The sequence below is a fragment of the Henckelia pumila genome, chromosome 1, assembly GCF_033568475.1.
Source record: "Henckelia pumila isolate YLH828 chromosome 1, ASM3356847v2, whole genome shotgun sequence".
Taxonomy (NCBI): Eukaryota; Viridiplantae; Streptophyta; class Magnoliopsida; order Lamiales; family Gesneriaceae; genus Henckelia; species Henckelia pumila.
In genome coordinates this window covers 112,055,201-112,069,239 of record NC_133120.1, presented here as the reverse complement: position 1 = coordinate 112,069,239, position 14,039 = coordinate 112,055,201, and the positions used below count along the sequence as shown (strand labels likewise).

The 14,039-nt window shown below is 29.8% G+C and overlaps 1 protein-coding gene and 2 long non-coding RNA genes across 3 annotated transcripts; 2 read left to right on the top strand and 1 right to left on the bottom strand.

Moving 5' to 3' along the window:
* Positions 1 to 5,710: 5,710 nt before the first annotated feature.
* Positions 5,711 to 6,473, top strand: LOC140863026 (uncharacterized). The gene is made up of 2 exons (XR_012143823.1): positions 5,711 to 5,800; positions 6,029 to 6,473. It is a non-coding gene; the product is annotated as an uncharacterized lncRNA (long non-coding RNA).
* A 737-nt stretch (positions 6,474 to 7,210) lies between these two features.
* LOC140872731 (uncharacterized) lies at positions 7,211 to 7,573 on the bottom strand. Its single transcript, XM_073275611.1, has one exon. The coding sequence runs from the start codon at positions 7,571 to 7,573 to the stop codon at positions 7,211 to 7,213; it is 363 nt and encodes a 120-aa protein (XP_073131712.1).
* Positions 7,574 to 9,724: 2,151 nt separating this feature from the next.
* LOC140888213 (uncharacterized) lies at positions 9,725 to 10,404 on the top strand. The gene is made up of 2 exons (XR_012152076.1): positions 9,725 to 9,850; positions 10,079 to 10,404. It is a non-coding gene; the product is annotated as an uncharacterized lncRNA (long non-coding RNA).
* Positions 10,405 to 14,039: the final 3,635 nt, after the last annotated feature.

The window sequence follows — 14,039 nt, the reverse complement described above, 5'->3', positions numbered from 1 at the left end:
GTAACTATATCACGATCATCATCACAAGGGGGAGTGTTGAAAATAAATTATATTTAAATTTGAATGTTGAATGTTGAAAATTGAGTTGTAAAATTTTGAATATTGACAGTTGAACTGTAAAAGGAATGTTCCTCGAAAACAACATAAATAAGGAAGATTTCTGGACAGAAGGTGAATTGAAAAAATCATCCTACCAACACAATCACCGCACAAATCCAAATCCTTCCATGCAAACATAACCTATTATATATATATATATATATATATATATATATATATATTTGTGTATGTACGTATGTACGTATGTATGTATAAAGAAATAATTAGATAAATAAATAAACTGATCGATGGTTCACCCATATACATGCTAACCGAAGAAATAGGTGTTCGAGGGATGGGAAAAATACTACTTGCACATAGTTAGGGTGCATGTGTGATCAGTTCTATTTCTCCAAAATCGGAGTTAAGGAGTGTTTTGTAGAGTTTTTACTTATTTAGAAGTGATTCTAGTCGATATTATTTTGAAGTTGTTGAGAAGCTAAATTAGAAAGTGTTTGAAAATATAAGTTGAAAGCTAATACAAGCTAAAGTTTAGTGTTTGGAGAATAATTGCTTTCAAGATTTATTTTTTAATTAAATTACAATCATGGCCTTATTTAATTATTTAGTTTTTGATAATCACACTATCAAAAATGATCAGGTTATATATTATTATTAGATTATGAATTTTGTATCAAAATATTTTATTTTTATAACATGAATACTTGAAAAAATATATATATATAAGATTAATAAAAATAAAAATGACAAATTTTTATAAATATACAAGATTTTAAAACATATTTATGAAAATTCAATATATATAATATTTAAATAAATGCTTTTAATAATAATGTAAAATTTAAAAAAAATATTTTTTTTAAAAAAATGCTTGTAATAATAATATAAAATTTAAAAAATATTTTTATTTTAAAAATGCTTGTAATAATAATGTATAATTAAAAAAAAATATATTTTTTTAAAAAATAAAAGCATATGCTATATGATAATTTTATTAAGGGTATAAATGAAAACTTATAATTTTATACCTTAAACAAAAAAGCAGAAGCCAAAAAAACATCAAATTTTAGTTTCTTGCTTTTGGGTAAAAATCGTAAAAGCTAAAACAGAATTTAACCACAAACACTCAAAAACACTTCTATGCAGCTAGAAGCTAAAAATCACTTTGTAGAAACTTTATTGCGTTAGTTCGGGGTTTACCCAGTGCGCACCGAAGATAACGCCCGCGGGTTCCCACGTCACCTAAAAAAAATAAAACATTTGAATTATTTGGGTCGGGTCGGTTCTCATGGGCGACCCATTAACCCATTTTATATTTCTTACAGATATTCTCGCAAAATGAAATAGTTTATAATTCAAATATAATTTTTTTGCATTTCGGATTCACTAGTCAACTTATAGATAATATAATTTCATTCACTTGCCTATTTTTAAGAACTTCAACCCAAAATATCTAGCAATTGTGAAATTTCCAAAATATTGTTTACACGTTGGCCGATTGCCTGCCAATAATCTTTTAAAATACACAAAATTAAAAATTTTCCTAATTACATAGATTTTTTTTAGTATAAAACTCTTTCTCTTCTTTAAGAACAACACATAAAATTCGAACTTGTGTATCACAACTATACCAAGTTAATCAAATGGCCAAGTCTCTGTTCCCCCAGGCGCTCTTCATCTCTCTCTTGATGATTGTTATCGGTTAGTCTCATTCCCTTATACAAGGATTTTTTTTTATATAAAAACATAGGATTTCATTACTAATCAAGAAAATTACATCTTCAATTATATAAAGATTCATGAATTTACACATTGCTCATACCCTTCGAATAAACGTCGAAATTCAAATCCGATAATAATTTATTTGATTGTGTAAATTTACGATTCATAGTCAAGTACTAACTAGTCATGTAATAATTTGGACAGGTTTTACGCCATCCAATGCAAAATTTTTGGGGCCAAAATGCAGAAACGGCGAAGAATGTGTAAGATATTGCCCACGGTTACCAATTTGTCTCTTTGGGTATTGCGTGCCATGTGATGACAGCATTACACCAAGAAAGTTTGAGAAATGCGATACGTTGGAGGGTTGCAAGAGAACTTTGCATGTTTGATGGATCATAGTTGAGATTCAATAATATAATCACATAAAATAAAATATTATTAATTTATTATATATGGACATTCTTTATGAATGTTGTTAGTAATGATCTAAAGATATGATATAATAAAGACATTCAGTTTGTGGAATAATTTTTTCTTACCATTAGTTCTAACTATAATTACATGTATGATTGATGAATCGGATGATCCAATATAAGATGGGCACAAAAGAATGAAGTAATAAATAAAATATTGTACTTTCAATTTATTCATTTTTATTTTGTCAATATGCATTCGATGCAACGCAAATGTGAAAATCATTTCTCATGAAACTGCTACAAGTTAATTGTCTGGAGAGCTCCCGGTACAAGTGCACGAGGTTGAGCATAATCTTGCTAGCTTGAATCAAATAATTATATATAACTGATTCGTGTACCAAGAATGATAATTAACATTCTAAAATTGACGTTTTTCCTATTAATTTATGTTGGGGTATAAAAATTGTCTTTGCTGGATAGAGTGATCGAACCATGTCGTTTGGGTTGCTGTGCAATTTAAAAGATTTGAGTTACACAATTACCACCGGCTATAAATTTTGGTAAAGCGACAAGCGTTCGGTCTTACGATCGATATCAGATCCAAAGTCATGGGTTCGATTCTCATTGATTGCAAATAGTGCAATTATTGGGAAATAGATTGTTGGGTTGAAATAATTGTCCTTGCTGGATAGAGTTATCCAACTATGACTCTTAGACTGATGTGCGGTTTAAAAAATTTGAGTTGCACAATTACTACTAACTATAGTTTTTGGTAAAGAGGCAAGTGCTTTGTCCTACAATTATCAGGAAGATTTACACTAGAAAATTTGAGAGTTAAAATACTTTGTGAAATCCCAGTTCAGTCAGGACTTATGCACTCCTTCGACTGAAACTTCTAATACTCAATTAGATACAAATGCAGTCCTCGAATAATTGTTTGAGAGTCATTTCTCGATTGTTATATTCTTTACCAAGGGACAAGGGTTGTGAGCTCGTTCACCAGAGTGCTGGATCTTTCTTCGAAATCGCTCATAGATTCTCCAGATTTCATTTTGATGCTCTCAAATTTTTGTACAGCAACTGAGATCTTGTTTTCTTTTGTCTGCTCATTTCCTTCGCAGAACTGAATCAGCTTGTCCCAGATTTCCTTAGATGTGTTACACATTTTTACCTTACTGAACGTGTTCTTGTCTAGTGTTTTGTACAAAATGTCCTGGGCTACATTATCCAGGTTGGGCTTTTTCTTGTCTTCGTTCGTCCATTCACTTCTATTCTTTTCAACCATTTGTGGTGCTCCATCCGTTATAATAACAGCAGTGTTAGACTTTATGATCTTGATTGGCCCATCTGTGATCACTTATCACAGAAGCTGGATCGAAAAAATCATCCCACCAACATAATCACCACACAAATCCAAACCCTTCCATGCATAAACTATATTATATATATATATATATATATATATATATATATATATAAATAAATAAAAATAAAACTGATGGCTCACCCATATACATGTTAACTAAAGATATAGGTGCTCGAGGTGCGGGACAACAACTACATGTACATAAGATATCATCAAAAAAACGTGTTTTATCATAAAAAATGATTCAATCATTATAAATATTGAATCAGTCATCATTTTCAAGACACAATCAAAAAAATAATGAGCGTAAGAAAATTATGCACGCAGGTTCCTACCATTTCAGCAGAAAATATTTTTCATCAAAACACTTCTTGTTTGGATATTGTTATATTGTATCTATAATATACAAACATTCATTATCAAATTGAAAGAAATCCAAGGTATTCAGAGTTGTTTTCAAATGTGTAACATTTTTATGAATAATACATTATATCATGGATGAACATTTGCTTAGTTCGAGTGCATCATCGAATTGAGAATAAATAGTTTCTTAAGAAAAGGGTGTGTACGCGTCTTAGATTCACATCTATCATTTTATAGTAGGAGATTCGTGTAGTTTCTTGACAGTTGAACTGTAAAAGGAATGTTCCTCGAAAACAACAAAAATAAGGAATATTTTTGGACAGAAGGTGAATCGAAAAAATCATCCTACCAACACAATCACTCACAAATCCAAATCCTTTCATGCAAACATAACCTATTATATATATATATATATATATATATATATATATATAAAGAAATAACTAAATAAATAAATAAACTGATCGATGGCTCACCAATATACATGCTAACTGAAGAAATAGGTGTTCGAGGGACGGGAAAAATACTACCTGCACATAGCTATAGGCTGCATGTGTGATCAGTTCTATTTCTCCAAAATTGGACTTAAGGAGTGTTTTGGAAATCTTTTACTTATTTACAAGTGATTCTAGTAGAGATTATTTTGAAGTTGTTGAGAAGCTAAATTAGAAAGTGTTTGGAAATAGAAGTTGAAAGCTAATACAAGCTAAATTTTAGTGTTTGAAGATTAATTGCTTCAAAGCTTTATTTTTTAATTAAATGACAATAATGACCTTATTTGATTATTTAATTTTTGATACTAACACTATAAAAAATGATCAGGTTATATATTATTATTAGATTATGAATTTTGTATCAAAATATTTTATTTTTTTATAACATTAATACTTGAAAAAATAAATAAGATTAATAAAAATAAAAATGACAAATTTGTATAAATATACAAGATATTAAATTTTTTTATGAAAATGAAATATAATATTAAAATAAATGCTTGTAATAATAATGTAAAATTTTAAAAAAAATTTTAAAAAAATGCTTGTAATAATAATATAAAATTTTAAAAAAAATTATTTTAAAAATGCTGGTAATAATGATGTAAAATTAAAAAAATATATATATTTAAAAATAAAAGCATATGTTATATGATAAGTTTATTAAGGGTATAAATGACAACTTGTAATTTTATACCTTAAACAAAAAAATAGAAGCAAAAAAAAGCATCAAATTTTAGTTTCTTGCTTTTGGGTATAAATTGTAAAAGCTAAAGCAGAATTGAACATTCAAAAACACTCAAAAGCACTTCTATGCAGCTAGAAGCTAAGAAGCACTTTGTAGAAACTCTATTGCGTTAGTTCGGGGTTTACCTAGTGTGCACCAAAAATAGAGGCTGCGGGTTCCCACGTCACCAAAAAAAATCAAACATTTGAATTTTTTGGGTCGGGTCGGTTCTCATGAGTGACCCATTAACCCATTATATATTTCTTACTCATATTCTCACAAAATGAAATAGTTTATAATTCAAATATAAATTTTTTGCATTTCGGATTCACTAAGTCAACTTATAGATAATATAATTTCATTCACTTGCCTATTTTAAGAACTTCATCCCAAAATATCTAGCAATTGTGAAATTTCCAAAATATTGTTTACACGTTGGCCGATTGCCTACCAATAATCTTTAAAAATACACGAAAATTTAAAAAATTTCCTAATTACTTAGATTTTTTTTTAGTATAAAACTCTTTCTCTTCTTTAAGAACAACACATAAAATTCGAACTTTTGTATCACAACTATACCAAGTTAATCAAATGGCCAAGTCTCTGTTCCCCCAGGCGCTCTTCATCTCTCTCTTGATGATTGTTATCGGTTAGTCTCCTTCCCTTATACAAGGATTTTTTTTTTTTGATAAAAACATAGGATTTCATTAATAATCAAGAAAATCACATCTTCAATTATATAAAAATTTCATGAATTTACACATGGGTCATACCCTTCGAGTAAACGTCAAAATTCTAATCCGATAATAATTTATTTGATCGTGTAAATTTACGATTCATAGTCAAGTACTAACTAGTCATGTAATAATTTGGACAGGTTTTACGCCATCCAATGCAAAATTTTTGGGGCCAAAATGCAAAAACGGCGAAGAATGTGTAAGATATTGCCCACGGTTACCAATTTGTCTCTTTGGGTATTGCGTGTCATGTGATGACAGCATTACACCAAGAAAGTTTGAGAAATGCGATACGTTGGAGGGTTGCAGGAGAACTTTGCATGTTTGATGGATCATAGTTGAGATTCAATAATATAATCACATAAAATAAAATATTATTAATTTATTATATATGGACATTCTTTATGAATGTTGTTAGTAATGATCTAAAGATATGATATAATAAAGACATTCAGTTTGTGGAATAATTTTTTCTTACCATTAGTTCTAACTATAATTACATGTATGATTGATGAATCGGATGATCCAATATAAGATGGGCACAAAAGAATGAAGTAATAAATAAAATATTTTACTTTCAATTTATTCATTTTTATTTTGTCAATATGCATTCGATGCAACGCAAATGTGAAAATCATTTCTCATGAAACTGCTACAAGTTAATTGTCTGGAGAGCTCCCGGTACAAGTGCACGAGGTTGAGCATAATCTTGCTAGCTTGAATCAAATAATAATATATAACTTATTCGTGGACCAAGAATGATAATTAACATTCTAAAATTTACGTTTTTCCCATTAATTTATGTTGGTGTATAAAAATTATCCCTGCTGGATAGAGTGATCGAACCATGTCGTTTGGGCTGCTGTGCAATTTAAAAAATTTGAGTTGCACCATTACCACCGGCTATAAATTTTGGTAAAGCGATAAGCATTCGGTCCTACGATCGATATCAGATCTAAAGTCATGGGTTCGATTCTCATTGATTGCAAATAGTGCAATTATTGGGAAATAGATTGTTGGGTTGAAATAATTGTCCTTGCTGGATAGAGTTATCCAACCATGACTCTTAGACTGATGTGCGGTTTAAAAAATTTGAGTTGCACAATTACTATTAACTATAGTTTTTGGTAAAGAGGCAAGCGCTCTGTCCTACAATTATCAGGAAGATTTACACTAGAAAATTTGAGAGTTACAACACTTTGTGAAACCCCAGTTCAGTCAGGACTTATGCACTCCTTCGACTGAAACTTCTAATACTCAATTAGATACAAATGCAGTCCTCGAATGATTGTTTGAGAGTCATTTCTCGATTGTTATATTCTTTACCAAGGGACAAGGGTTGTGAGCTCGTTCACCAGAGTGCTGGATCTTTCTTCGAAATCGCTCATAGATTCTCCAGATTTCATTTTGATGCTCTCAAATTTTTGTACAGCAACTGAGAGCTTGTTTTCTTTTGTCTGCTCGTTTCCTTCGCAGAACTGAATCAGCTTTTCCCAGATTTCCTTAGTTGTGTTACACATTTTTACCTTACTGAATGTGTTCTTGTCTAGTGTTTTGTACAAAATGTCCTTGGCTACGTTATCCAGGTTGGGCTTTTTCTTGTCTTCATTCGTCCATTCACTTCTATTCTTTTCATCCATTTGTGGTGCTCCATCCGTTATAACAACAGCAGTGTTAGACTTCATGATCTTGATTGGTCCATCTGTGATCACTTATCACATAAGCTGGATCAAAAAAATCATCCCACCAACATAATCACCACACAAATCCAAACCCTTCCATGCATAAACTATATTAAATTTATATATATATATATATATATATATATATATATATATACTATTTATATAAATAAATAAAAATAAAACTGATGGCTCACCCATATACATGTTAACTAAAGATATAGGTGTTCGAGGTGCGGGACAACAACTACATGTACATAAGATATCATCAAAAAAACGTGTTTTATCATAAAAAAAAATGATTCAATCATTATAAATATTGAATCAGTCATCATTTTCAAGACACAATCAAAACAATTATGAGCGTGAGAAAATTATGCACGCGGGTTCCTACCATTTCAGTAGAAAATATTTTTCATCAAAACACTTCTTGTTTGGATATATATTGTATCAATAATATACAAACATTCATTATAAAATTGAAAGAAATCCAAGGTATTCAGAGTTGTTTTCAAATGTGTAACATTTTTATGAATAATACATTGTATCATGGATGAACATTTGCTTAGTTCGAGTGCATCATCGAATTGAGAATAAATAGTTTCTTAAGAAAAGGGAGTGTACGCGTCTTAGATTCACATATATCATTTTATAGTAGGAGATTCGTGTAGTTTCTTGACAGTTGAACTGTAAAAGGAATGTTCCTCGAAAACAACAAAAATAAGAAAGATTTCTGGCCAAAAGGTGAATCGAAAAAATCATCCTACCAACACAATCACCGCACAAATCCAAATCCTTTCATGCAAACATAACCTATTATATATATATATACATATATCTATGTATATATATATATATGTATGTATGTATATATATACATTAGGAAATAACTAAATAAATAAATAAACTGATCGATGGCTCACCCATATACATGCTAACTGAAGAAATAGGTGTTCGAGGGATGGGAAAAATACTACCTGCACATAGCTAGGCTGCATGTGTGATCAGTTCTATTTCTCCAAAATCGGACTTAAGGAGTGTTTTGGAAATTTTTTACTTATTTAGAAGTTATTCTAGTAGAGATTATTTTGAAGTTGTTGAGAAGCTAAATTAAAAAGTGTTTGGAAATAAAAGTTGAAAGCTAATACAAACTAAATTTTAGTGTTTGAAGATTAATTGCTTCCAAGCTTTATTTTTTATTTAAATGACAATCATGGTCTTATTTGATTATTTAATTTTTGATACTCACACTATAAAAAAAAAGGATCAGGTTATATATTATTATTAGATTATGAATTTTGTATCAAAATATTTTATTTTTTTTATAACATGAATACTTGAAAAAATATATGAGATTAATAAAAATAAAAATGACAAATTTGTATAAATATACAAGATATTAAAATTTTTTATGAAAATAAATATAATATTAAAATAAATTCTTGTAATAATAATGTAAAATTTAAAAAATATTTTTATTTTAAAAATGCTGATAATAATAATGTAAAATTAAAAAATATATATTTTTAAAAATAAAAGCATATGTTATATGATAAGTTTATTAAGGGTATAAATGACAACTTGTAATTTTATACCTTAAACAAAAAAAACAGAAGCCAAAAAAAGGATCAAATTTTAGTTTCTTACTTTTGGGTAAAAATTGTAAAAGTTAAAGCAGAATTTAACATTCAAAAACACTCAAAAGCACTTCTATGCAGCTAGAAGCTAAGAAGCACTTTGCAGAAACTCTATTGCGTTAGTTCGGGGTTTAACTAGTGCGCACCGAAGATAGAGGCTGCGGATTCCCACGTCACAAAAAAAATCAAACATTTGAATATTTTGGGTCGGGTCGGGTCGGGTCGGGTCGTCTCTCATGAGTGACCCATTATATATTTCTTACAGATACTCTCACAAAATGAAATAGTTTATAATTCAAATATAATTTTTTTGCATTTCGGATTCACTAGTCAACTTATAGATAATATAATTTCATTCACTTGCCTATTTTAAGAACTTCATCCCAAAATATCTAGCAATTGTGAAATTTCCAAAATATTGTTTACACGTTGGCCGATTGACTACCAATAATCTTTTAAAATACACAAAAATTTAAAAATTTTCCTAATTACTTAGATTTTTTTTTAGTATAAAACTCTTTCTCTTCTTTAAGAACAACACGTAAAATTCGAACTTTTGTATCACAACTATACCAAGTTAATCAAATGGCCAAGTCTCTGTTCCCCCAGACGCTCTTCATCTCTCTCTTGATGATTGTTGTTGGTTAGTCTCCTTCCCTTATACAATGATTTTTTTTTTTTGATAAAAACATAGGATTTCATTAATAATCAAGAAAATCACATCTTCAATTATATAAAGATTACATGAATTTACACATGGCTCATACCCTTCGAGTAAACGTTGAAATTCAAATCCGATAATAATTTATTTGATCGTGTAAATTTATGATTCATAGTCAAGTACTAACTAGTCATGTAATAATTTGGACAGGTTTTACGCCATCCAATGCAAAATTTTTGGGGCCAAAATGCAGAAACGGCGAAGAATGTGTAAGATATTGCCCACGGTTACCAATTTGTCTCTTTGGGTATTGCGTGCCATGTGATGACAACATTATACCAAGAAATTTTGAGAAATGCGATACGTTGGAGGGTTGCAAGAGAACTTTGCATGTTTGATGGATCATAGTTGAGATTCAATAATATAATCACATAAAATAAAATATTATTAATTTATTATATATGAACATTCTTTATGAATGTTGTTAGTAATGATCTAAAGATATGATATAATAAAGACATTCAGTTTGTGGAATATTTTTTTCTTACCATTAGTTCTAACTATAATTACATGTATGATTGATGAATCGGATGATCCAATATAAGATGGGTACAAAAGAATGAAGTAATAAATAAAATATTTTACTTTCAATTTATTCAATTTTATTTTATCAATATGCATTCGATGCAACGCAAATGTGAAAATCATTTCTCATGAAATTACTACAAGTTAATTGTCTGGAGAGCTCCCGGTACAAGTGCACGAGGTAGAGCATAATCTTGCTCAAGGTTCTAAAAAATGCGAAACGTGACGAAACGTCGAGATCAAGTTTCAAGTTTCATAAGTTTAAACGTGTTTAATACAAATTAAAACGTGAAACAACGTTTTAAGTTTTTATTAAAATTTTAATTATCTCTTACCAATATATAAGTTATATAGCACACATATATAATAAATTTAATAGTAACACACAATTTCTCAAATTTTTAAAAGCACGAAAATATCAAAATTATATTTTTTAGGAGTGTTTATAATTAACTAATTAAAAATTTTAAATATTGCCTAGAACACAAGAATTTTGAAGAAAAACGTTTTGAAAAATATATGACTGGATGTATTTCTTTGATTTTGAAGAAAATGATTTTATTTTGAAATTTTTTAATTGATATAACTTTTTTTAAAAAAATAAATAAATTTATTTTTTTAAAAAAAATCATGTTTAATCTCGATTAAACACGTTTAATATGGTCAACTTAAAGTTAACCGTTTTTTTTTTCGTTTTTACCCGAATCTTAGCGTTTTCATCACGTTTCACGTTTAATCCCCGTTTAATCTCGTTTTTTAGAACACTGATCTTGCTAGCTTGAATCAAATAATTATATATAACTGATTCGTGGACCAAGAATGATAATTAACATTCTAAAATTGATGTTTTTCCCATTAATTTATGTTGGGGTATAATAATTTTCCCTGTTGGATAGAGTGATCGAACCATGTCGCTTGAGCTGCTTTGCAATTTAAAATTTTGAGTTGCACCATTACCACCAGCTATATATTTTGATAAACCGTCAAGCGCTCGGTCCTATGATCGATATCAGATCCAAAGTTATGGGTTCGATTCTCATTGATTGCAAAGTGCAATTATTGGGAAATAGATTATTGAGTTGAAATAATTGTCTTTGCTGGATAGAGTTATCCAACCATGATTCTTAGGCTGATGTGCGGTTTAAAAAAATCGAGTTGCACAATTACTACTAGCTATAGTTTTTGGTAAAGCGGCAAGCGCTCTGTCCTATAATTTTCAAGAAGATTTACACTAGAAAATTTGAGAGTTACAACACTTTGTAAAACCCCTGTTCAGTCAGGACTTATGCACTCCCTCAACTGAAACTTCTAGTACTCAATTAGATACAAATACAGTCCTCGAATGATTGTTTGAGATCCATTTCTCGATTGTTATATTCTTTACCAAGGGTTGTGAGCTCGTTCACTAGAGTGCTGGATCTTTCTTCGAAATCGCTCATAGATTCTCCAAATTTCATTTTGATGCTCTCAAATTTTTGTACAACAACTGAGAGCTTGTTTTCTTTTTTCTGCTCGTTTCCTTCGCATAACTGAATCAGCTTGTCCCAGATTTCCTTAGTTGTGTTACACATTTTTACCTTACTGAACTTGTTCTTGTCCAGTGTTTTGTACAAAATGTCCTTGGTCACATTATCCATGTTGGGATTTTCTTATCTTCGTTCGTTCATTCACTTCTATTCTTTTCGACCATTTGTGGCGCTCCATCAGTTATAACAACAACAATGTTAGGCTTCATGATCTTGATTGGTCCATCTGTGATCACTTACCACATATCGTCATTCTGTGCAGCAAGATAAGCTTGCATCTGGATCTTCCAGTCATCAAACTCTTCGTGTGAAAATATGAGAATCTTACTGAAGGACGTCATTGGTTCAACAAAATGAGCTTCTCAGAGACGAGATAAATCCCGCTTTTATACCACTTGTTAGGATCGAACCCGAATTTCTTTTTCTTTGCGGGCCTGGAACTAGTTTTAGCAGTTTAACAGGCAAATCTCGTTCTTGATAGCAATGCAGTAGATATGGATTTGTTTCTGGAAGTTCAAAGGATAAAACCTTCTACGTCTTCCCTTCTCCTGGTTCCAGGTATCACTAGAAGCTTTGAATGATGCACTCATTGCTACAAAATCATTTCAATAGGACTTGTTCACTACCTACTGAAACTCCTAGTCTACGTACACAACACTTTTACAAATTACTCACTTTTGAAAGAACTTCCAAAAGTTTACAAAACACATATTCTATGAGATACATTGAATCATGTGCACGAAATGATCTAAGGATCTGATATGACAATGTTGAGTGTGCTGAGTACTTTCTTCGAGAGTATTTGAAATTGATGTATATTTTCTTGAAGGAAGATTGTTTCTTTCTATGTGTGTGTACTCTCGAATGAACCAAAGATCTTTATATATTGATTTGATCCAACGTTAATAAATAACTCTATTAACTTTTTCATTTATTGTGACTGCAATTAAGGAATAATTTTTCTTAGCACGTCACATCTATCATACTTCAAAAAGGATGTGCAATAAATGCGCTATAAATGCTAGTCTGTGGTATTAAATGAAGTGTACTATGATATCAGAACGGCTAATAAATGAGGTGTCTACTTGTGATGTCCCGTATTTTTAAACATTTCATAAAAGAGTTGCGAAAAAAGAGTGATAAAATTTTTCAAAACTTAAAGGATGCATCACATCAATCCAAAAGAATTTAAAATCTTAAATCTTTAACAATAAAACTCGTGACTGAACGTTCACGAAGTCAAAGAAATACCGATGCAACTCTACAACAAATACCTTCTAAAATACGACACATCAAAACCTACTACTAATATTTAAATGTGATAAGGGAATGTGAGTTACTATAAAGTATAAACAACTACTACATCAAATACATTTAAAATAATCGAGGAACTTCCATAACAAATATCAAACTAAAATGAACATTTAAAAGAGGAAACACTTGAAATCCTCAAAACTCATCTTTGAAAGACTGACAATAAAAATAATTAAACCATTATTTTTAAATATCATACATAAAACATTGTAACAACATAACATAAGTAAACATAGGTAAATATTTTCTTTTTAAATACATCAGAGCTTCTGAACTATTGTGTCATGCAATGTCTTCGCCTCTTGGACTCTTCAGTCGTGCTACCAGAGCTTTTTAAATCAAAACTGCTAAACCATCTGCACCATTCAAGTATAGTGAGTCTAAAGGACTCAGCAAGATTAAAATATGCATATCGATATCATTATTGCTTCAAAATACTTTAAACTTAAAATAACTTGAACATACATAACACGATACTTTAAACTTAAGAAACTTTAACGTAAACATCATGGAACTTTAAACTTAAAATCTTAAACATGAACTTCAAAACTCTTAACAGATGCAAGAAACTTAAACATAGACATCAACTTACTTAACTTTAAATCTTGAAAGTAAACTTCATGCATTTCCTCAAAACTTTACCATTTCATTCTTAAATAAAAATTTGCACTAACATCTAGTTAAAATCATGCAACTTGGACAACATCAAATCGTGGACATAAACCATGAACATAACATAAAAACTT